Source organism: Notolabrus celidotus, chromosome 12 (genome assembly GCF_009762535.1).
Source record: "Notolabrus celidotus isolate fNotCel1 chromosome 12, fNotCel1.pri, whole genome shotgun sequence".
Classification (NCBI taxonomy): domain Eukaryota; kingdom Metazoa; phylum Chordata; class Actinopteri; order Labriformes; family Labridae; genus Notolabrus; species Notolabrus celidotus.
The window spans coordinates 28,689,181-28,714,188 of NC_048283.1; the positions used below are offsets into that span (position 1 = coordinate 28,689,181).

Consider the following 25,008-nt stretch of genomic DNA (forward strand, 5'->3'; position numbering starts at 1 on the left):
TGTTGGTGAGGCAAAAAGGCAAAAAGGACAAAAATACAACTTAAAAAAAGCAAAACACAACCACCAGCTACGTTATCCTGCTTATTACCCGGCTGATTAAATATATAAACAAGTTGGCTCAAAATATTGAATAAAAGAAGATTTTATTGATTCAAATATGTTTTATGTACACAGCTTTAGAAAAATAAAAGATCCCTCTGATTCCACAGTGGGTATTGCCTGTATTGCAACAGATTCATATCTTCCTGTTGTGAGTGGATTTAATATTAAGTAAGCATTTCAAATTACAGTTAAGTCACAGTCAAGCATCAGCGTATTAGTTGTTATTCACATTAAACTGCATGTTTCCACTGACAGTTAAGTTAGACAAGATGAAGGGACTTCTGAAAGTATTTTGGCATTGACATTTCCGTCCTCATTCAGCTCTCAGCTTTGCAGTTGAAAGGCTTTTAAAACATGAATGAGGAAAAACATTCTTCTTTTAACACTGTTCCTGTTATCACGACCGCTTGTGGTTTAAGTTTCTTTGTATTTGTTGGGAACTTCGTCATGCACTGCCTAGCTCTGCTGTGGTTGCCTAGATTTTGGAAAGGATCCAAAAAATATCCATGTTGTTTAGCTCACCAATTTAGCATGCTAACAATTTTGCCTCAGTGCCAACAAGCAGAAGCAAAATGTGCCTGTACTCATTTCTGTGGGTTGATATGATGTGTGTGATCTGCTTGCTTTGTTGGTTAGAGTTAACAACCCTTGTCAAGGGGTTCTGACCAATCACAGTCAAGTATTTAACACAGCCGAATGATTAGTAAGAAAGCCAGGTATCATCATTGCTAATACTCTGATCTAACAGGTGTGTTGGAAGTCTCTTTATCTGTGGTGTCTTTGAGGATGGTAGTCCCTCCTCTCTGGTGACCCATGCCTAGGCACCTGGTTAACACACGGCTCAGGGACTTTCTAAATTTCTCCCCGACAAACGCATAGATGACTGGGTTAACACAGCAGTGACTCAGTGCAATGATCTCAGCAAAGCTCATGGTGCTGTTGATAGCTTTGAAGGCCTCACAGTTGTTTAGGACATTCAGCACCTGCAATGTTTGAAGGAAGATTGTGATGTTGTAGGGGACCCAGCACAGCACAAACAGACACACTATGATTAATATCAGTTTCACAGCTTTGTCTTTTTTGGAGTTCCTGGTCTTGGACACCACCAGGAGAATTTTCACATAGCAGAAGACGATTATGGGGAGGCACACAAAGAGGCCAAGTGTGTTCTCACTAAAGTTTCTTTGCATGTTCCAGAAAAACCACGAGTCATCTGGGTAGATTGGCTGGCACCAGCCGTCATCGTTGTCCAGAGATGCAAACACCACCTGAGGGACTGCCATGGTCACAGATATAATCCAGATAGTGAGGCTGGCAATGATTCCATAGCGAAGGGTCCGGGCACGCATGGCTGTAACTGCGTGGACGATGGCTAGGTATCGATCAACACTCATCAGGGTCACAAACAACGTCCCACTGTAGAAACCCAGCTGTTCAGAGGGAGAAGCAAAGTCAGGAAGGTAAGTGGAATATGGTTTAGATCTCCATCTATGTCCCTTATTATTAAACACAGTTGGAATTCACTAAGAATTGATTGTGGCCGCCTATTGTACCAAGAACTGCGCACCATTTGTCTCTGCTACCTGATCAAATATTTTGCTCCAAATTAATAATGGCTCATTTAATATGCAAACAACACCATGGACTCTATTTGCTTGTCAGAGAAGTTTGGGGTGCACTCGACCCTTTGCAAGTGCTTTGTGAATTAGACAATGTCCTTTCGGTTCATTTGCAGAGGTTTGGCAGGCATAAACGCCCTGCAATCCTTTTGTGAAAGACACTATTATGTTACCATTGAAATATACACATTTTTTTCAGTAGTGCACAAACGAGTAAAAAAAGAATGGCAGACTCCAACCTTCCATCTATGCATTCCCATTTCAGATTCGATATTCCAATATTTGCTAATGATGCCCAACCATGCCTTTTCAAACTTCAGCAAAGATACCACAAAAATGATGTTGTGAATGAAAGAGGAAGCATTATTAGATACATAGTTTGACTTCTCCTTTTCACTTTTGGGTTTAAAACATCAAAATACCAGTTAAGACTGTGGTGGCACTGAAACTCAACACAATAGCATTACTCAAAACAATAGGACATTGTGAACAAAGACTGATAGGGCATGGCCTAGGTCTGATTCTGGTCACCTCTCCAGGGGTCAGAATCAGGTCATAGCTGTGCCTTATCAGCCTTTGTACAAAAGTATGATGATAACTACCTTGACCTTAATATGACAAAAACTAAGGAGTTAATTATTGAACACATTTAACTACATTTAAATACATACAATAATAATAGTATCTTGGAACAGTGTTTGACTCTCATCGGATGTTTTGTGAAAACACAGAGTCAATTATAAAACGTTGTCAATAGAGAATACACCTGATATTAGAGCTGAACTCTTTCGATGTCTCTGAGAACATGTCACGGTTAGCTTTTGTTATTCCTTTATTGGAGATCTTTGGAAAAAGAATAAAGCCCCACCTGATAAATTCCTGTCATCAGCTTGCATGATGCAGTGTTGTGGGAATTGTGGGCCCAGAGTGGCAGAGATAGAGCCAGTATGAGGTCAGATAGGGAGAGGCAGAGGAGGTACACATCTGTCATACTCTTCAGCTTTATGTACCGCAGGAGGACCCAGATAACTGTGCTGTTGCCTGTTGATTAAATGGAAATACTGTTAGTTCCCTAAAATACAGCTGTGCATGAACCTTGTAAAGAGGGTAAAGTACAAGTTTTAATATACATACCAAGCAGACCGAGACAAAACAGCACGTAGCAGAGAACCAGCCTGGCTCTATCCTGAAACTGTATCCTGGCATCCTGGTCACAGGTGGAATTAATATAATCGTAGTTATATTCTGACTCGTTATCCGACAAGTTCATACTGCTGTGTGAAGAAGAACAAAACATAGAGGGTTACTTAATGCAAACAGTTTAATTGAGTGACTCTATGAGAAGGCAGATATTAAATCAAACACATTAACGTCATGCATGGAAAATTCTGTCAACAATGTGAGCAAGGACTCAAATGCAGATATTGCGGACAGATCTTTGAATGAGATCTGCTCAAGGCGTGTTTATTAAAATAGCCTAATTCAGCAACAAGGCAATTCAAAGAATGTCACTCCAGACATAAAAAGTATCATGATAAAGTCAGAGAAAAGCACATTGAAAGAAGACTTTTAAAAGACATTAAAATAAGCCACTAAAACTCAAAGCAAAGGAGAAAATAGAAAATAAAATTATGATAAGACAATCCTGAAACACAAGCTTAAAAGTTATAATGAAGTCTTATTTAACTTATTTAACTATTGATTAAAGAATTGAGAGTCTCAACAGACCTGACATTTTCTTGGAGTTTGTTCCAGATACTTTCAGCCTAAAAAAATTGAAAGCCTCTGTTCCTCTGGTTCTGACTCACAGAGGCGGAGCCAGGGAGTGGCCAGAAATCTGATTGGTCACCCCAGTCGCCACTTTAAATGCCTTGTCAGAGGTATATATTATATTGAAGTTCACTGATGGGGTTGTGTTTCAACAGGCTGTTAGTTGCTTCTTTGCATTTCAATGTGGAACATTCTCTTTTATTGGTTCTTTGTGTATTGGGACAAACATCTTATTTATGAATCCTTAAAGAGTAAAGTTCAGTAGATTCAAATGTTATCACTCTGTGACCTTACCTTTTACAGTTAAAATTATGCACAAGAATATAACGCTGCTGGGGATGTTTTTTAGTATAAGAAGTTAATGTATATTATTACTGAGATAAGTATTCTAGGTGTGGAGGAAGCCCAGGATGTTTACCACGCTAAAAAGGGTTTGCCGAGTCTGTGGACAGAAAGCAGACCTGCCACAGATGACTTGAGGGGTCTGGTTGGGTTGTATGAGGAAATCACTAATGTATTTTGGCACTAAACCATACAGCACTTTATCCAGCAGCAGTAATATTTCAAAGTCTATTCTCTGACAAACAGGAAGCCAGCATAAAGACCTCAGAGCTGGCGTGATGTGATCCACTTTCTTTGTCTTGTTTAGGACTCTAACAGCAGCTTTCTGAATCAGCTGTAGCTCTGATTGATCTTTTAGGGAGACCTAAAGACACTGCTGCAGTAAGGCATGGGACACTTTTTTTTATCAAGCCCTGCTGACACAAAAGTCCTTTAATCCTTGATCTATTCTTCAAGTGAAAGTAGATTGACTTTGTAACTGTAATATGTTTTTTGTGATTCAGGTCTGAGTCAATGTCCTAGATTTCTGGCTTGGTCAGTGGTTTTCAACCATAGTGACTGAAACTGCTCACTGTCATCTATCTTCTCCTTGGTTTCAAGAACAAGAACTTCAGATTCATAGTCTAAAATGAAGGCACATCCTCTTACTGATTTGTTCAGGGTACTTGAGCAGGGTTTTCATGGGGCCATGATCTCCTGGTGACAGAGTTATGTAGATCTGTGTCTTGTCTGCATAGTTATGGTAACTTGTTTTTAACGTTTTAAAATCTGAGCTAGAGGAAGCATATAGATGTTAAACAGAAGATGCCCCAGGATGGAGCCTTGGGGAACTCCACAAGTGTTTAAAAAATACTATTTCAAATATTACTAGAAAATGGTAATTTTGAGTGATCTTTTTTAACAAAGGCTTTGTGACAGCAGTTTTCAGGTCCTGTGGAAAAGCACCTAAGAGGAGAGACGAGTTTACAATCTGTATCAGATCTGACACCAAGATTTGTGAGACCTTTTAGAAGATACCTGCAGGCAGAATATGCAGACAGCAGGAGGAGGAATTTAGGTGATGTGTTATGTCCCCTCGGTTTTGATGATGTTTAAATTAGTTTTAAAGCTGGGGTTGGTAGTCAGATTTAGATACATTTTTTGTTATACTGGTTAAAATTATCTTTATGTCCCGATGGTAATCAATAAATAATATGTTCTTTAAAAAGAGTGAAAAAAAGCTGCTATGAGAAAACACCAACCAATCCCTGCCATCAGGAGCCAAATTATGAAACCAATCAAATCCCGTCCTGCCGTTCTGCCCGCCTCCTGCAAAGCGTACATTTCATGTTTGTTTGTGTTTTTAACTTTCACTATGAGAATGTTTTGGTGTTTTCTTACCCCTGAGTGAGACATGAGTTGACTTAGTGCAAAACACAAATGATGTGCTGAGGACTGGTTTTGAATCAGTCACCATCATATGGTTGCAAATAAGCAGCGCTCTTGCATGTGAGCGGGGGCGTCGTTTTGTAGGAGCTCCGAGGGGAGGGGGGGAAGGGTTAGACGGAGTCCTGAGGAAATGCTTCATTCAAATTCATGCTAGTTTTCTGTAACTACCAACCCTAGCTTTAAGTAGTCACTACACATTTCCTGAACCTGATATTGAGGCACTGACGCATTGTTTAATCCTCCAATTTTTTTCGGTAAGAATGAAGTTTAGGTGCTACTGACAGGGTTTGTTTGTCTGTCGATAGTAGCAAACAAATCCTTGCATTGTTATTGTTTTATGGTGATTACGTCAGAGAGGAAAGATTGCCTTTCATTGCTCAGATGTGAATTATAAATGCAAAGTCTTGCTTTCTAGATGTCATAATTAATTTGGTTTTCGCCAACTGTGTTCAGCTTTTCGTGCCATTTCTACATGGAGATATTGGGAGCAATGGAATCTAGGCAAAACCGAAGCTTAAGAGCTTACTGGCTGCCAGGTCCTGGCCAGGTACTGAATGTAAGTTATAGAATAGTATGAGGGTTTCTGAGGTTGGAAGGAAAAGGTAGAAAACAGCAATTCAGAGCCATTGCAGGTGCAGAATGTGGAAGCGAGGTGGTTCAGACTGGAAAATGACAATGAACAGGTTTGAAGAAGTGTGAGTACGGATGATGGAAGAGACAGAAGGCCAGAACGTAGCACGTGCAAAACACCTCAAATAACACAAGGAAGGGAAATAACCTTGTGGTGCTTTAAGTAAAGGTGAACTGATGCATGTGTCAGTGAACTTAGATGATATATTGTCGACAGAACAATTTGAAATTGGTTAAGTTTGTTTTGTTTTAGTTCAGAACTGAGCCTTTTGAATGAGAAAGAAAACCTCTTCAAGAATTTTAACCAATTCCATTTGGATTCACTTGAGCTTATTCAACCTCAATTCTTTGTTTTAAGTTAAATTTTAAGCTCTTGATGCATTTTATGTAGAGCAGTAATGCAGGCAAAGGATGGGAAGGCAGAGGACAAAAAACAGGCTGTCTGCTTTCCGGGTTCTAGCCACAATACATGCCAGCTCTGAATAAAAGTTATTTTATTTCACACCAAAAATTCCATAAACAAGTTAAATAAAAAAAAATAAAAAATCAAGAGAATCTCCCAACGCCCTTATACTTAAAAGATCTGTTAATGTATTTTTATTTACATACATTTTATATGGTTCTTTCATTCACTCTCCTAAAGGCCTTAAATGTCACACAGCACTGATAACTAAAAAATGGTTTTATAACACCACAGAAAAATTGTAGCCAGGTAGGAGACACATTTTCAAGCTAATTCTTTATCTTCCATATCTGAAATCAAGTAGCTGAATAATATACAAAGAGATAAAGTATTAGTACTCACTTTAAAATGTATGATACCTGGGCTTTTTTCTTGTGATGTTGAGGAAATTTCTCCAGATGTTGGAATAAACCTGTCTCTTCTTTCAAATCAGATCCTGATGAAACAAGCACAGAAGATTGTATGTTTCTCCTCTTTCCACATTATGTTGGGCACAATGTTCCACGCCATGACAAGTCATTCAGTTCTACATTGAACTGAGATAAACAGTTCAAAAGATTCTCGGTAAAACACTGGTCTTTGAATTTGAGGGAATTTAGAAATATTGCTGGAATTTCCTGCCCTTTAGATTGAACTTTTTAGATATATCATCGTTTAGTGACTCATGCGTGAGAGGCTTCTGCAGTGACAAAGGCTTGAGATCAAATTTTTCTATTTCAAAAACAGATTTTCCATAGGGTCCACAGCAATAACAATTACAACTTTGGTGGATTAACTTTACTGTCCTTCTTCTGTCTTTCTTCCTCTCAGTGTATCGTGATGTCAAAGTTGCAAGGTTAATGACAACCATCAGTGGTCTAGATGTAAATACTTGATATTCATCCGTCTATAAATATCACAAACTTTCCCCTAAACTGACCATAATCAAGTGGATGTGATGTCTTCTAAACCACATCTCAACCCTCATTCTGCCACTATCATCTACTGCAGAACCACCTGCTGCAACACCCGTGCAGACCCTCACTTCCTGTGGCTGGTAGTGTTTACACACATTGTGTTTACAGCTGCAAGATGAGGAAGAGATTAAGTAGATCGCTTTAACAGCATGTAATACCTTTCTGATCTGAAATGTAAGTGCGCTTACCTCATTGTCTTGTGTATCAGTGTTCTTGTGTTGCATGTCATCCTGTCAACTTGCAATGCTCACTTTTTGTGTCAAATCCTGCAGCAGTGCTCATTTCTTGTAAGTGAGTGAACTCTGAGTTTTGTTGTTTCCTGCATTGAGTTAGACCTGCACAGAGGTGTCAGTGCAGTTTTCTGAGAAACGTTCCTTATGTGTGAATGAGGCAGGAAATAGGCATAGGGGAATGGTATTATTCTAATGAGGAGATCATTTCTTTTTCTCTGTTCTTTTCAAAAACCATGGTTCAGAGATATGAACTTTAGACTCAAGAGGAACAGAAAATAAGTGTTTCATTCCAGTTCAAACACTCAATACTCTCTGTGAGTCCTTATTCAAAATAGGAAAGACTCAAATCTTAAAATGCAATGTTACTAATTGATTGTACATTGAAGTCACATAAAGTAATGTCAACATTATTCATCTTACAATGCTCATGTAATACGTAATGATCCACCTTATTTTTTTATTAGTGAGCAGAATATGTCTTGTGTTTGTGATTTTGATATTTTAGGAAAAGCAACATATGACACGATCATCATTTGGCACTCGTAGATATATGAAGCTTTAATAATATCTTTGAGCAGATTGAACTGCTGCAAAACAAATTGTACCATGATACAAAAAAATCAAACAAACAAACAATTACATCAGCAATCGAACCATTAAGTATCAATTATTAATCCAAAGTATTTGAATAAATGCTGTTATATATGAAAGATGAAACAATAACAGTTAGTTAAAAACACCAGAATATGCATGTGTGGAAAATACTGTAAATGTTAAAATATTGTGATACAGAAAATAACACTAAGAAAATAAAAAAACAGACATTATGAGCCAAAACGTGTTCCACATAAACAGATTCAAATGCATGCTCAAAATGTGCAAAAGGTGCCACACAACCCTTCAGTTCGACATTTGCATTTCTGATTCATCATCATGCTTTTTCCAGCGTAAAAAAACCCTCCGTGTTGTGAGAGAGCATTTCGCCTCCTTAGAAGAAAGTGGCCTCTCAGTTCAGTAGGGGTGTTTCTGCAACAACTCGCTGCCTCATCACTGAATGTGTGAAAAAGAACAAACGCAGACGCACGCGTGGAAGAGATAAGTCCATGTTGTGGTTCAAGAGCTGCACGGCTTCAGAGACATTTTTTTTTCTGTTGCACTAAGAAGTGCTGCCGTGTTTCTTCCAGGTGCCCCATGTAGACCTTATTGTTGTTGCACAGGTCGGAGGATCAACTCCTGGTCCTGCTATGATTGATCCAGCCCCCCCCCCTTTCCAATCCATCAAAGGGTAAAAGCCCCTAATAAAAATCTTAAAAATAAAGAAATCTAAACACTTTTTTCAACATGGTCTCTGTAATTATGTTCCTTATCATGCTAATTTATGCCTGTGTTCCAAATATTACATGTTATTAAAATAGGGATAATGACATTATTGATGACTCTATTGTCAAATGAAAGCAAACTCTCAAAATGACACCAATGTGCTGCACCTTGGAGGTTAATCTGGCTTCCCTTCAGTGCAACAGGAGGAGTGGGAGACACTTCATCCATATATATAAACAGTCAATAGTCCTTCTACTTGATGAAAGTGGAGGTGACCTCAGATGACCTTGACGCAGCCGAGCTTTTCCTGAGAGAGCTATTAGAGAAATCTATGGTGGCGGACAGGGGGATCCAGGGCACACACTCCTTCAGCAGCTGCAAAACCCTTCTCATAAACTTCTGTCCCACAAAGGCGTAAATGATGGGGTTCAGGCAGCAATGAGTGTAGGCAAAGGTCTCAGTCAATGTCACTGACAGCCGTAGGTTTTTTTCCAGGGTGCACTCGTCACCTGGTAGTTTAGTCTTCAGAAATCTCAGGAAAAGGGAAATGTTATAGGGAGCCCAGAATATGAAAAAGGCAACCACTATGGAGATGATGAGTTTCACCACACGGTGCTTCTTCGTGCTCCTCATCTTCATCAGTATGGGGATGATCTTGGAGTAGCAAACTACCATCACCAACAAGGGGATCATCAGACCTAATATGTTTGCTGTAAAGATGTTATAATGCTTCCAAGCATCGCTCTGAGGGTCATATCTACAACTTGACCCTTCAGACTCATTCACCTTTGTGAAGATAAAATCAGGCAGTGAGACGCTCAAACTCAGCATCCAGACTATCAGACTCAGAGCGACGCCTGCTCTTACAGTGCGATAGCGTGCCGCCTTGTGAGTGTGTATGATGACAATGTAGCGGTCCATCGTCATGACAACCATGAAAAAGATGCTGCTATAGAAGCCAGTGTTGTGAGAACCGGAGGCAAAGCGGCACATGAAGTCTCCAAAAGTCCACTTACGGACCACAGAGTAGTGAGCATAGAAAGGCAACGTGAGGACGAAGAGGAGGTCGGAGAGAGCCAGGTTGAAGAGGCAGATGTCCGTCAGGTTGGTCTGGTTGCGGTGCTTTACTAGGACACACACCACCAGGCTGTTACCTGAGGAGAGAGGAAAAAGGGTTTCTAACGTGAGTAAGGAACTGTACATGATTCAGTAATGGTTAAACAAGGTGGAATTTGTCCCCAGGTCTTCTATCTCTCCACTGAGGATCTTTCCCTGCAGATGAAAGCCTGCACTGGCTGTATGAAACAGTCGATTGAAACATCTTATTCATGCAGAGGATCAAGTTGTTCTTAGCCTAAGTAGAGCTGGTCTCCAGAAACTGCTGACCATATGCTCTGTGCATTGTGCTGAACATTAATCAAATACAAGGCCAGTAAGAGTGTTGTGTTGATCTGAGGCACCAAAAAGGATAAGAGGCAGAGATTTCCTGTCTTTGAATTGGCTGATTATAATCTTGACGTCTGTAATGTAATGATAAATCTAGTACATTTTATCAAAAAAATGACTGATGATGACATTTATAGATAATGTTGCAAGATGTATGCACAAGCAAATATCCTTTCCTACAGCTCACAATAAATAGTGCTCTCTATGCCCAGCCAACTTAGGTACTCAGATGCTGGTCTGTTGCAGGAATACAGTGGGTATGGAAAGTATTCATATCCCTTCACCTTTTCTACATTTTGTTATGTTACAGCCTTATTCCAAAATGGATCAAATTATTTTTTTCCCTCAACATTCTACACACAATACCCCATAATGACAAAGTGAAAAATGTTTTGTAGAAATTTTTGCAAATGAATTAAAAATAAAACACTCAAATATCGCATGAACATAAGTATTCACACCCTTTGCTTTGAAACTCAAAATTGAGCTCAGGTGCATCCTTTTTTTGAAGTCAAAGGAATTAGCCTGTCTGTAGACCTCAGAGACAGGATTGTATGGAGACACAGATCTGGGGAAGGGTACAGAAAAAATTCTGCTGCATTGAAGATCCCAAAGAGCACAGTGGTGTCCATCATTCGTAAATGGAAGAAGTTTGCAACCACCAGAACTCTCCCTAGAGCTGGCCGATCAGCCAAAGGAGCATCATGCTATAGGGATGATTTTCAATGGCAGGAACTGGGAGACTAGTCAGGATTGAGGGGAAAGATGAATGCAGCAAAGTACAGAGAAATTCTTGATGAAAACCTGCTCCAGAGAGCTCTGGACCTCAAACTGCAGCAAAGGTTCACATTCCAACAGGACAACAATCCTAAGCACACAGTCAAGATAACAAAGGAGTGGCTTCAGGACAAGTCTCAGAATTATTATTCACCATGTCGTACACCATAAAGGTGCCCAGCCCATATGGACTTACAAGACACTACAAAAAAAAATAAAAATAGGAGCAACAACATAAGAAGAAAAAGAAAAGAGAAGAAAGAAGGGCAGTTACAATACCAATGTCCAACAATGACCTAAAGTAATTCAAAAGCACAGTGTTACACTTCAGACATTTGACAGTGACAACAACTAAATCAGACAGAGTGTGCTCCTACGCTGCTGAACAGCATTTAACACAAACTGAGCAAACTGAAACACTGTGTGTAAACAGGAACTGAAGTCTATCTTCATCAGACATGGAAAGCAGATCAGGACAGTTTTCTGATATTTTGTTGAAAAGGAATGAATACTTTCCATACCCACTGTATATATATACATACATATATGTATATATATGTATGTATATATACTGTATATAAATGTTTTAAATAAAAAAATATGCTAAATTAATCTATCCCCCACACACACACACACACACACACACACACACACACACACACACACAAACACACACACACACACACACACACACACACACACACACACACACCACACACACACACACACACACACACATTTAAATACTTACCTAAGAAGCCAAGGATGAAGACCAAAACATAGACAGTAGGTAGAAACACCTTCCCAAAATCCTCCAAATTACTGAGGTCACAAGGAGCAGAGCTTGTATCTTCATAGGCATAATATTGTGAATAATCAAATGTGACCATGTTGGTGCTTTCTTCATAACCTGCGGACAGAATTTATTTATTTATTCATTTAGCATTTACAGTATTATACACAAACAGTATACAAACAGTCCTGTTTGGACCTTATTCTTCTACATTTACTTAATACATCAAATTATCAGGTGGAATGGACTGGAGTATTATTTAGTATAATTATTAAGTATTGGGTTACATTTATGTTGTTTTTAAAGAAGGTGTTATTTAACAAAGCCAAGGGTTGAATATCTAAAAAATGATAAAGTCCAGATAAAATAAGTAAAGCCAAATCAATCAATCGCATATAACTGTAAAAATCACCAGACATCTGTAACATCGACTCTTTTTCCATTTTCAAATCCCATCTCAAAATCCATCTTTTTAAACTGGTATATTCACTCTGATTACACCTCTTTACTGCACTGTAAATGATCCTGTTTATTTTATTTTTATTTATTATTTACACTGCATCATGTCTTGGCGATTTTATCAGCCTAATTTTTTATATTGTTCTTTTTTAAACTCTGCCCTGTATGGTGACCTTGAGTGCTCAAAAAGGTGCCTTTAAATAAAATGTATTATTATTAATATTAAAAATACAACTCTCTGTATAGACTGGTACAAGTGAGAAGATCATCTACTGTACTTTTGTGAATCTGCCCTCAATTGATGATGAATATTATAGTGCCACCTGCTGGTCTGTTATTCTAGCACATCTTAACCTTTTATACATTAGAAATGAATAACTCTAAATGTAAGGAAATTTAGTCCACGTTTACTTTTATACAATTTATTGATTAGACTAAAACTTAGCCCCTGAATTTGTCAGGATTCTTACAGGATTTGAAACCGTCCAATACTTAAGTTAACTTTTTTATTAATGAGCTAATTCCAAAACAGTCATAATTTATTATAGGTACCTGTCTTAGATAATCTTTTTGACCTATAGGTTGTGCAGAGAACAGAAAATATATGAAACTGCTCCAGAGAAATTTTTTTAAAATATTAGAACACCAAAGCAGCCACTGGTAGACCATCTTTATTTTAAATTATTATGATTTTTTACTAACAACATATTATATTTCTCATTTTTCCTCCAAAAATATGTATTATAAGCATTGAGCAAATATGACTGAGGATTAAAATCATGGATTATTTTAATTCCAAATAGAAATCTAATACGTTTTCGCATTCATTACAGCTGTAGGATTTAGGTTGTGATTCAGGATCAATCAATTAATCAATCAATCATTAATTACTACATTAATAAATTAATAAATCTTAATTTATATAGTCCCAATTCACAATAAAATGTCTATCTCAAGATGCTATAGAAAAAAAAGAAAGAAAAAAAGGTCTACACCCTACTCAATGTTATAGGCTATTATTATCACAGACCCAACATCAAGACAGCGTAAGATCCAGTCCCATCTAACAGGCAGGACTCTGAGTTATCTCATCTTAATCAACCATGAGCAGTGCACTTTGCAGCATTTAGCAAGTTACAGTAATTTAAATGTTAACCAGTGAGAAAATGTAAGCATTATCTATAACATATGATCAAATGCAAGCATCCCTGACAAATCTATACTATATTTAATGAAAGCTTTTATAGATTTTAAAATGTTATCACCTGACATGGTTGAGTCTGTGTTGTCTTGAGAAGATGCACTTCAGGGGTCCTTATTTCTCTGTTGGTGTCTTTTGCAATGTCCTTAAAATAAACAGCAGTTATGAACCAACTGTCAGAGTCAGCAGTCTCCAGTCAATGAAGAGAACAGAAAGAGAAGTGCAGATGTTAGTTTCCTGCAAGCCCTCTAAGTGTGACAGCAAGATCCTTATCAGCAACACAAAGATACTAGAATCTCACACACTGAGATCACATAAACAACATGATGGGAAAAAAAATATCTTCAGACTTCCATAACTGCAGACTTAATATTAAAGGCTGTACGTGCAGATAACTGGAGTGTTTGAGTATTTAGTTACCATTGTTAACGGATTGTAGTCATAGCTCCTTATTTTGGATATTTTATTGAGACATATCTTTAAAACAATGCAGGCTATGCAATAATATTAGTGTATTACTGAAATCACAGTAACTCACAATCTACCAGAGACTGATTGCACACATTTCAACTATTATGATTGTGACTCGATTTTAAATTGAGATAAATAGGACACCTGTTTAACAAGTTTTCTGAATGTTAACTTTAAAAATGGATGCTTATGTAATACAAAGATATAATTTTATCATCTGTTTACTATTTTAAATGTTAAACTGCATCACAGTCTAAAGACAGATATCCTCTTCAATCTTTTTATAGATGACCTCTTCTTTCTTTTCTTCTTACTTGTTGTCAATTATGCCTGTAGAGACTTCTGCTTTAAATTACAGGGTGGTCTATGAGTGACCTCTTGTGGTGGAGAATCATACCTTTGTTTAATATGTAGGGAGCACAAAGCATGCTGGGAGAAACATGCCGGGAGAAAAGGTTTGAATTCTCCTCATTGAATTTCAGTTGAACACTGTGCAGAGGCTTTGTTAGAATTATGACTCGAACTTTTTGCAGTGGCATATTGAAATGAAATAAATTGCAACAATGATAGCAATGTTATGATTATAATAACAGCAAAGGCATCAATAATAATAAGAATAATGATAATAATAAGAATAAGAAGAATCCAATGTATGGACTGAATGAAGTTCGCTTTATGCAGCTCTGAGTCTTAACCCTACACACTTTTGTTTTTCTCTGAGTAGCCTATTTGTGGTGCACTTGATCGTTTGTTGCCGTCGCTCTCCAGCTGGCGCTCACTGAATTCCCAGAGAGGATGATTGACATGAGATCTGCGGACGGAGGCGGGCTGGAGAGAGACACGTCAAGTTAGACAGACATGACACCGAGAGACAGGAAACGTTTGTACTGTATTCAAAATTAAAGATGGGTAAGGTCATTAGAACTGCAGTTTAACCCTATGCAGTGATCACTAACCGGGATTTCAGCGTTCAAATGGGGTTGATAACAGGGTGAAATTAAATCTGAACGTAAAGACTAATTTCAGCAATTTTTGAACCCCCCCCCCCCCCCAAAAAAAAACACGTGCCATATAACACAGTTGTGTTTGTAATGTTAATAAATAGAGTGTTTGAACTCATCAAAGACAAAGGACATGATAGTAGATTTCCGAAGATCCAGGCTCTGCCATTAGCTAGTTAACATTCGAGGGGTGGACATTGAGGTGGTGCGAACCTACAAATATCTAGCTGTACACCTGGACAACAAGTTGGACTGGTCCCTTAACACAGATGCACTCTACAGGAAGGGGCAGAGCCGCCTCTTTTTCTAAAGGAGACTCAGATCCTTAGACATCTGCAATAAGATGCTGCAGATGTTTTATCAGTCTGTGGTGGCAAACACAAGGATGCAAGGCGACTGGACAAACTAGTGAAAAGAGCTGGCACTGTGATTGGAACCAGGTTGGATTCACTGGGCGCTCTGGTGGAGAGATGCACACATAAGAAGCTAGAGGCCATTCTAAATTACACAGATCATCCACTTCATAACCTCTTTGTGGACCAGAGAAACAGCAGCAGTGGACGACTCATCTCTCTGCACTGCAGGACTGAGAGATACAGAAAATCATTCATCCCTGCAGCCACTAGGCTTCATAACTGAGATGAGCTGAGAGACACCTGACTTACTTGTTTTATGTGATTTTTATAATTTTATCTGCCAGACACCTGAATTTTCTCCTTCAGGGATTAATAAAGTACATTATATTCGATTCTGTTCTCTTGAAGGGCAACAGTTGGGCGGAATAGATTTCATGCATGCTAAACATGTTAAAAATGCACATAGAGTTCAACAAATTAGTGATCTCAGAAGAAAACTGGATGTGGTGTTTCTCCATACTTGTTGGCTATTATGCCTGTTTTTTTCAGATCCATGTCCCAGTTTTCGTTTGGCGTATTTGTGCGTTATTTTACCTGCAAAAGTTGGAAAACGTGAAAAAATAATGCATAATCATTGAACGTGAACCCCCATGCATCCTGGACTCTTATTTTGAAAGGTGACACCGGATGTTCTCACAATATTTCCGTTAGCATCAAGAGAAAGTCAGCCAGGGGATCCGAAGATTATATTCAGTGGATTTGACAAATAAGTGAGGCAGTGAGAATGACTCAGGTAGGCCGGTTTGACTGAAGTAAGTCGGACTTTAGGTACTGCAGGTTTCAGGAGTCCCTTGTCGGAGTTAGGGAGCTCTAAAGGACACTTTGCGGGCTCGGCTCTGCAGGTCACTGGACTGTCATCCCCGCGCTCTGTCACTTGTTGGACCCGGTACGTAAATTAAAACTCTGAGCTTTCTCTCTTTCTTTCCATGAACAGAGTAATGAAACAGAAGCCAGGGACAGGAAACTGATGTTTAAATCTTGTTGTTCAGGTTGAGATAATGATGGATATTTACCGAGACTAAGAGCGACAGTGGATTTTGGGATCCCCAGCTGAAGTTGGATATCATTTAATCACTGCAATGACTGAGTCCTCCAAACCGCCCTCAGGGTGAGTCCTCAGAATAACAACACTTCTACTTAATAACTTTGATTTGAGTATTTTTAATGTGTTTTACTCACTTTAAACAAACTCAGACAGAAAAATCACATTTCATTTGTGTTAAAACTGAGTTGCTATACATCCACCTGTATCGTTGTGTGTCATTGAATATGATGCTTTTAGGTTTGTTTGCTATTGTTTAATTATAGCGCTATTTTAACAAAGCAATTAAATTCTCTTTAGCATCCACAGCAACACCCTAAAAGCATTTGTTGTCCATTGACAGTAGTCACAACAGAGAGTGTTCCAGCAGCCAGCTCAGCCTGCTCTCCATTTACCTCCAGCATTTTTGCCTCTCAGGAACAATCAGAGTGAACAGGACCAAAGCATAGTTTAACACCGTGGTTGGGGGCAAGTATGTAGAAACTGAGACCTTTTATTTGTGAAAGAACTTAAGTTGCTCTCTTAAAAATTCAGTTCAGTTTGGATTCTTTTTTTTTGGGCGTGGTTGGTGCATCAGTGAAGAGTGAGCTCCTTCCAGGAACCCTTGATTGAAACTGATTAAAGTTTACATAAACTTATATAAATGGTTTCTTAAATCTTAAATTGCTTTTTCTTTGACTCTTGAATTCAGAGACACCATCACTTATGCAAGAAGACACACCTTTGTTTATTGTTTTTTTTCTTCACTTTCTTTTTATTGGTTTATAGGCAGAGCCAAGAGATGAATAAAAAGACACACATGAAGGACGTAATGGAAATGAATAAGGAAATGAGAATAAAAGAAAAATGCTATAATGCTGACAATGATTGAGGTGATGGAATACAACAGTCATACAGTCTTACAAAACCAGAAAGAAAAAACAAACAAAACATAAGCATCAGTGTGTTACAAAGTGGGTTGGTGACAGCTTTTAAAACATAAGTGTAAGCTGTGATGCCTTTTAGCAGGGTTCAATATGGAGCTATATTTCAAGCCCAATGCGAGGTGGCTTGAGAGGGAGGTATGTTGGAAGAGGTCATCCATTTATCCAAAAGGGGCTTCCATATTTTCATGAAAGTGTTTTCTCTGTTTGCCAATTTTCTTCTGACTTCCACAATTGTAAGATAAAGCGTTTAGCCGGCAATGTACAGTACATAAGGAAATAGAACCTGCGTTTATTATGATAAATAATTGTAAAAGACATTCTTCTCTTATTAAGAGACACTATGATACAGCAGTGAAGTTATTCTGTTAGTCATCCTTGTTTATGGGCACCATATCAAATCATCCCTTATTTTCCAAAAAGGACAGTTCAAGACATTCACTAAACTTCATGACAGCGCTTTCATATTCAGGCATCATCTTAGGCATGATGTTGCTGCATCCGCAAATGCAGGTTAAAACTGTACCAAGCAAAGTGGAAGCCATTCAAACATGATCCAGAAGTGCCAACAACTTCTCTGATGACTCTAAATGTTGCATTCTTTTTGGAAGTCGTGGACACCCCACCCTCTGCTCCACAGAGGAGAGGGACCTCCTGGCTCATTATCAGTACAGCATTAAAAAGCAAGCATCTGTTATGAGGATGCATAGGTGCCACAGGTTATGGAGCAGCTGCCATCCAGATCAAGCCTCTTTCAGGGAACACCTTACATATTTCAGCTAAATCACATTCTGCATTACAGCAGTGTGGCTCCATAGTAGAAGAGCCTGGGTGTTAAACTGGCTTGCAGTCCTGACCCATTGAAAACATTTGGAGCATCATGAAACAGAAAATTCAACAAAGTATAACCTGAACTGTTGAGCAGCTGAAATCCTATACCAGTCACTTTCAAAACCCTAGAAACTGGTCTCCTTGGTTCCCAAACGTTTACAGAGTGCTGTTAAAAGAAGAAGTGATGCAACACAATGGTAAACATGCCTCTGTCCAGAAGCTGCTGGCATCAAATTCAAAATGAGTATGTCATTTGATTAAACAATAATATTTTCTGACATTTGATATGTTGTCTTTGCACTACTTCCTGTTAAATAAAGGGCTTGATTTGCAAACCTTTAGATCCTGGGTTTATTGTAATTTTGCACAGTGTCCCAACTTTTTGAAATTGGGGTTAAACAAAAAAATACAATAAGAGTAATGATGTCTTAGCGAGTTCACGACCAGTTATGATTCTGCAGCAGTATAATAATGTGCTATGGTGCTAATCATCATTATAGCTGTGTGCTGTATAGATAAATATTGCAGACCTTCTCCAACCATGTATAATTGATTCTTAAAGTTGGGATTCCTGTCTTTGTGTAGGCGTTACGTGTATCCTGATTCAGGTTCAGTTGTTTAGGACCCTCTGTCCTTCTCATTGTGTTCTGTCAGTGTGTGCTAAAGGCTCAGATATGAAGTGGAACATGCATACTCTTCATGGTGGTGATTTAACAGTCGGTCTGATCTATCAAGCTATGGTCCCTTTAACCATGCACACTTAAACGCAGTGATTTCACACACTTTACCGCTTTTTGGCAAAATGACAAAGTAGACTGTTCTCAGAGTCAGCTGACGAAGGAACCAAAATACCTCCTTTATCTGGTCAGTGTGTGACATTTCTGTCCATATAAATTACCATGACAACTCCCTTTGTGTTGTGATCTGACTTTCGTCATCACACAGGGAGCAACAACTTTACGACATAGCACCGTCTAATTAAAGACAACTCATAAAACGACATCAACACACACACACCGTGGTCACTGAGTGGACAAATGAGGAAGGAAGAGGCCGCTCTTTGAGGGAAGTGATATTGGTTTGTACCTTGTCATTGAAACCTGAGTAGAGGGTGTGTGGGGCTGTGTGGGCTGTGTGTGTTTGATGTTATGTAAGTGTTAAAAGCCTCAGTGTGTACCCCAGGAATGTTGGATAGGTTACCTGAATGAAGCCTTAGTTCAGAGCACTCTTGGTCTATAATAGAGCCTGGACACAAAAGACAACTACCCTCTGCTCAGACACTAAATGAGTACAGGTTTGTCAGTGTGCTGAGATTGTACAAAATCTGGTGACTTGCTTTTTCGCTACAAACAAGATTTGTGTTAATAAAAGTAGTTTTAAAAGAAGTAATTATATTCTTTAGAGAAAGTATTTGTGGCACGTGAATTGGACAGTGTTCATTGGCAGAGTTGAAATAATGATGGAAAACTGTGGAGCATGATTTCAGTCATTTCCAGCTTTGGATACATTTTAAAAGAAGGAAAAAAAGGAATAGGAAATGTTTTGTTAGTCATACAGAGTGTTGCCTGTCTCTGTATTACCGTAGTAATTATAATGGTAAATATGGAAGGGTGACTCATATAAGAAAAATACTCCCCAGGGATAAAGTGCAGATTAAATGTCATTTGCGCCACCTCAAGGAGTCATGAAGTAATCAAACAGTGAGTCATATTGGATGAAGATATGTTGCACGCATTGACTGTATAAATAATGGACATTGTATCAGTGACATCACCCTTCCTGAGCGCTGTTTTGAAGCCAATCGTCGGTGGGAGCCATATTGGAAATGCTGAACTCAACCAAACTTAGTGTGAGGTAAAGAGGCGGGCTTTGAGCCTCTTAGCCACTAGCTACAGTGTCCCCGCTTGTCAGTCAAGTCCGGCATCCCCTCAAATGGGCAAACTGGTAATCTTAATATCTTCTGAACAGTCGCGTTAGAACCCCCCCGCCTCCCTGTACAGTGTGTGCTGATAGAGAAATTAGCTACGTAGACTAGGGATGGGTGTTTCAAGCCAAAATACTATTTGATAATCATTGGCATCTATTCAACGAACTTTCGAATAATCCCCCTCCCTAAACACAAACACACAAAAACACACACCTGTCCCATTAACAGCCTGTTTGTGTGGCAGTCACGTTAGCCAGCAGCAGGATGAGGTGCTGCTAGTAGCGGGCACTGACAGCGACCGTCTCGATCTTCATGTCGGTGTTTCTGTGACGCAGAATGGCGTGTGTTTTTACATTTTACAGCCATGCTGTAAATAGTAATGAGATTCAGAAACGGAGAAAATTGCAGTGACTGTCGCAAATGTTTTCTTCTTTTGCTATTTAATGCAGTTAGCATTCTTCTTCTTCTATTGACTAATACGGATGGCAAACAGCTTTAAGATGCTCTATAGCCACTGTCTGGCAGGAATACTGTATTACAACCAGGCACCGGGAAAAACGATGAAAAATTGTACTTTTAAAATGAAAAAATATTCAAAGTAACTCTTCGATTTTTACTAAGTTAAAGAATATTCGAAAATTGTTGCCCATCCCCAACGTAGAGCCAAGCCGTTTTTTCTACCAGGCTGTAAACATGTTTATTTCTGCTGTAAAGATCGTCTTCTTTGAATTGGTGTCTATGTGGTTTCCGGTCTTTCTGCAGCCAGCCTCAAGCAGACGCTCAGTGAACTGCAGTATAACACTTCGCATGGGCTTCATATTTTGAGACAGGAGGTTGCTGCTTGGTAATTTGTCCCCGACCAAACATCTATTAAAGGTGACATATTACGCTTTTTTCATCAATATATATTGGTCTAAGAGGTCCCCAAAACATGTATTTAAAGTTTATGCTCAAAAAACACTTTGAAATCAGATTTTGGCATGCCTGAAAAGCCCTCTTCTTCAGCCCTCCTCAGAACAGTCTGTTTTCCCTCTAACCACGCCCCCTCAGAAAGTGGATGTCCCCTCGGCTCTCAAGCACATTGATCTAATGTTTACATGTTGGCTGAATATACACGGCTGCTCACAGAAAGAGTTACTTCAACCCTCTGAATCTGATCCAGAATCTGATCCTGACGGAGAGGCACCTGCAGCAGGACCTTTCTGAACGATTGGTCACAGATTTAGTGTTTCTTGATGTTTTATTTGTCAGTATGTAGACGTGTGTCTTGGTACACAGCTACAGCTACAGCTACAGCTACAGCTACAGCTACAGCTACAGCTACAGCTACAGCTACAGCTACTACAGCTACGACATGTAGCTATGTAGCTATGCTAACTAGCGCTAGCACTTTTTCATGACAAATAAAAATCATCCACTAGATCTTCAAATCTGCAGACGTGGGGAGTAAAACCGACCTTTGTGTTTATTAAGACAGCCTACAACTAGCATGCCTCCCTCCTAAGCTCCTTGTTGGCACACATGTGTGCAGGGAATGAAAAACGGAGGGGGGATTCAGTATTATTGTATACAGTCTATGGGCTGAACAAGCTCCGAGCTCTGACTCCGTTACAGACCGGATATTGTTGTGACGTAACAAAAACACGGAAGTCTGAAACGGCTCGTTTCACACACATTTACAGAAAGGTGGAGAAATCAGAACAGGGGCAGAATGGATTTTTTTCATTCTCTTGGGGTTTGTAGACATGCCAGGGAAACATATTTCAGGTAGAGAACCATTAAAAAGTCGATTTTGCATGATATGTCACCTTTAAGTTTGTGTGAGCATTAATAAGTTATGCAGTGACAGATTCATTAGAATGTAAACAGACTATCTTTTCTTTACATTTGCATTCATCATCCGTGGACAGAGAAAATAAACAATGCTGCACAGGTGATGTGAAAGAAGTTCAACATTTGAATCATCAAATCAATGTAATCCTATTTACAAAGGACCACACACAGCAGTATTATTTACACTGTTGGTTAGAGGAAAATAATACCACCAATCCATCCACAAGAAGTTTAACTACACAGAGTTTGTCCACCACGACAGCAGACATTTATAATACAGTTTCAGCGGTCTTAATTCACACACAGTTGTGTTTTCGTTTGTAAGTCTGGCGTTTTAATTATGTCGAATTAAGTTTAATTATGTCTGACTATATGCTTGTTTGTGAGCTGAGAGAGCTTTAGTGAAGGAGCCTCTGATTAATGTGGGTTTGTTACTGACTGTTCATTAAAGTCTCCAATCAGGAAGCAAGAGACTTCTATAAAAACAGAGAAAGATGGAAGAGGAAACTGCTTCCTCACTTGTGTTTTTCTGAAACCTTCATAGAGTTATCGAAGCTGGAACAACTTTAACAGCCCAATTCTGTTCTTCTGTTCATCTTTGTCATCCCAACCTGACGTTTACTTTGGTCCCACGGTTCAGTACATGGTGTCGATCAGCCGCCCTCATCTTAGTAAAATAAACAAAGGCTGACATTTATTGTCACAGAGGCTGAGTGTAGTTCTTGTTTCTAGAGTTTGCATGCAAAGAACAGAAACATAAAAACGTCTCAGATGTTTTGGAACCATCTGCTGCTCTATTTGTGGTTCATTTATTTTAGCTTCATTTGCTGTTTGCTTTTGTTACCTCAAGTATGTTTTCCTCGCTTTCAAACCAAACCACTGGAAGACCGAGGTGGCAGATCCTACAGAGAAATACAGACCAGGATTACAAATAACTTTCACTGTTGGCTACCAGCTGTCTCTGTGTACGGTTCATGCATGTATGTGTGCACTCAGTAGAACTGCATAAGAAGGGTTATTGGCACCATTTGCCAACTGTACTGTACATGCATTTAAATGTGAAACTGTTCCCACTGGACTTGAATGTCAGTGTCACCTTTTGCACAGTATTCGACTGCCATGTGCGTCTGTCAGTCCATTCAGTTTCTTGAAGTACTCTTGGATGTACGCTTAGACTTTTGGAAAAAAAAGTTTTCCCCTGGAATACAGTCTTCCTCAAATAGTTGGATATTGTAAATTGGACGCAGACAAAAGCTCCACACCCTGCACATCCTTCACAAAGTCTGCTTTACTTAGAAGTATAAGGTTCATGTGGTCAGCCACCAGCTCAGCACTGCTGACTATGGGAGTTCCCTCCTCTTCCTCCCTTACTTGAGGCCTGTACTGTATTTACTTCAAGCAAAGTGGAACATCTTTTAGTGTTTGTGGTCACATCTGGACATTTGGGGGTTATTTTTATAATGGGTTAAATATAACCCCTATGAAAGCTGAGATAGGCCAGTGAGTGAGAGAGTATTTGAGGCTATGCGTTGTTGGCAGCGGTACAGTATGTATCTGGTAATATCTGCATCCATTTCACATGCAGTAGTTTTAAATAGAAAGGGTGTGGATGCACTGCTTCCAAGAGCTTGTTCTGCAAGGATAGGAGCTTGACCAAAGTGCACACTGATTGAACATTTTCAATCCAAAACATGTATACAACATAACCTTTGCTCAGTTAATGCATTTATGAGGAGCCATTGTAGTAGAAATATACAGCAGTGGTGATAAACTGTTGAATATGATGTTTGTGACACATTGTTTACAAGATAAAAGTGTTATCTTCATAATCTGGGGTTGTAAGTGCAGCCCTTAGTCACGTTTTATTGGAGTGATAAGCTTTAATTAGCAACACAGCGATGTCTATATGAGTAATGTTCCAAGCTGGAGCCAGAGATATCTGGGGACAGCAGGATGTAATTAATGGATCCTTCAAACACATGCTCACTCAAAATATTGACTCCATAGCTGTGCCCTGATACATGGGTAACATTTAAGACAGCTCAACCGTCTGCTGTTTAGACGGTCTTGCTCTCAAGGCCCCAACCTACTTTCTGCTGTGTGCCAACCTGCATCGCTGATAAGAGAAATCACCCTTCAAACAACAAAGTGTGCCTGTGCCGCTTCATGAGGGTGTATCTGACTGTACTCTTGTTACGCAGCTGTTATGGGCTGCTAGGATTTATTTCTGGAAGGCTGTAGTCATATGTTAGTCTCTGTGGTATGTGGGTTTGTCAGAGAGGAAGACAGACGCACTGCATGCGTGTGTGCAGGCCGGACTGACTCTTCTTACACCAACTGACGTTCCTCTTGAGCAAAATCCCATGATGAGGCCGAGGTGGTGAAGAGCACTCTCTGTTACACAAGTCGTGGTAGTTTTGCAGGTCTCATCTGTTCAGCACTGCTGCTAAACAAAACACAGAGTAACCTCTTTTTGTCATCAGGTCTTTCATTCAGCCGGTGTGTTTTAATAAAGCTATAAACAGTGAGAGGCTGTCTGCTGGGGGGGGTGTATTTTTAATGATGGCATGTCTATCTTTCAGTGTGATATTTATAACTAAGTGCAATCAATAAAATAAAAATATTTTTTTTAATTTGCACTGTTTTAGCCGACAGAGTTTAACTATGGACAAATCTGTCCGCTTAATCCAACATCTGTGACTTGAAGTGTTTTTCTTCTTGTCTCTTAAGCTCTCTCTCTCTTTTTATTTCTCTCTCTTTCTGTCTCTAATTGGACAAACAGCTTAGGGAATAGGGAACAGACTAATTATCACTTCCTGCTGTTCAGCATCTACATTCCTTCTCTCCTTCCTCTCTTCTCCCCTGTTAGACCCCACCCATCCACCCTTTTCTTTTCCCCTTCTTGTTGCTTTCCAGCCCCATGTGTCTCTGTGCCACCTGAGATTTCCTCATACATCCCGGCTGGTACCAACCTTCATTATCCCTCCTTTTTTCTTTTTTTGTATCTGCGTTCCTCCTCTGCTGT

General features: G+C 39.2%; 3 protein-coding genes across 11 annotated transcripts in view; 1 reads left to right on the top strand and 2 right to left on the bottom strand.

The window, feature by feature from the left end:
• Positions 1–126: 126 nt before the first annotated feature.
• On the bottom strand, positions 127–7,674 carry si:cabz01093077.1 (C-C chemokine receptor type 8). 3 transcript variants are annotated; one of them, XM_034698092.1, is made up of 5 exons: positions 7,499–7,674; positions 6,697–6,790; positions 2,856–2,992; positions 2,590–2,762; positions 127–1,532 (listed from the first exon to the last, which is right to left on the bottom strand). In XM_034698092.1, exons 3-5 carry the CDS (start codon positions 2,989–2,991, stop codon positions 831–833), a joined length of 1,011 nt encoding a protein of 336 aa, XP_034553983.1. In that variant the 5' UTR covers position 2,992; positions 6,697–6,790; positions 7,499–7,674; the 3' UTR covers positions 127–830. The 3 variants fall into 3 exon arrangements, with proteins under 3 accessions (XP_034553983.1, XP_034553982.1, XP_034553984.1); XM_034698091.1 differs by having other exon boundaries at positions 2,856–2,995; XM_034698093.1 differs by lacking the exons at positions 6,697–6,790; positions 7,499–7,674 and adding an exon at positions 3,450–3,473 and having other exon boundaries at positions 2,856–2,995.
• A 412-nt stretch (positions 7,675–8,086) lies between these two features.
• On the bottom strand, positions 8,087–16,521 carry LOC117823399 (C-C chemokine receptor type 4). Its single transcript, XM_034698593.1, has 4 exons — positions 16,441–16,521; positions 13,604–13,729; positions 11,838–11,996; positions 8,087–10,017 (listed from the first exon to the last, which is right to left on the bottom strand). Exons 2-4 carry the CDS (start codon positions 13,608–13,610, stop codon positions 9,116–9,118), a joined length of 1,068 nt encoding a protein of 355 aa, XP_034554484.1. The 5' UTR covers positions 13,611–13,729; positions 16,441–16,521; the 3' UTR covers positions 8,087–9,115.
• Positions 16,068–25,008, top strand: part of cobl (cordon-bleu WH2 repeat protein) — a 71,491-nt gene continuing 62,550 nt past the window's right edge. For 6 of the 7 annotated variants that reach the window (XM_034698583.1, XM_034698587.1, XM_034698585.1 and 3 more), the window contains exons 1-2: positions 16,070–16,313; positions 16,417–16,535. In XM_034698583.1, coding sequence (XP_034554474.1) covers positions 16,507–16,535 — 29 coding nt within the window. In that variant the 5' untranslated portion in view covers positions 16,070–16,313; positions 16,417–16,506. Of the gene's footprint in view, positions 16,314–16,416; positions 16,536–25,008 lie in introns of all 7 variants that reach the window. The other variant, XM_034698586.1, reaches the window with a different exon arrangement.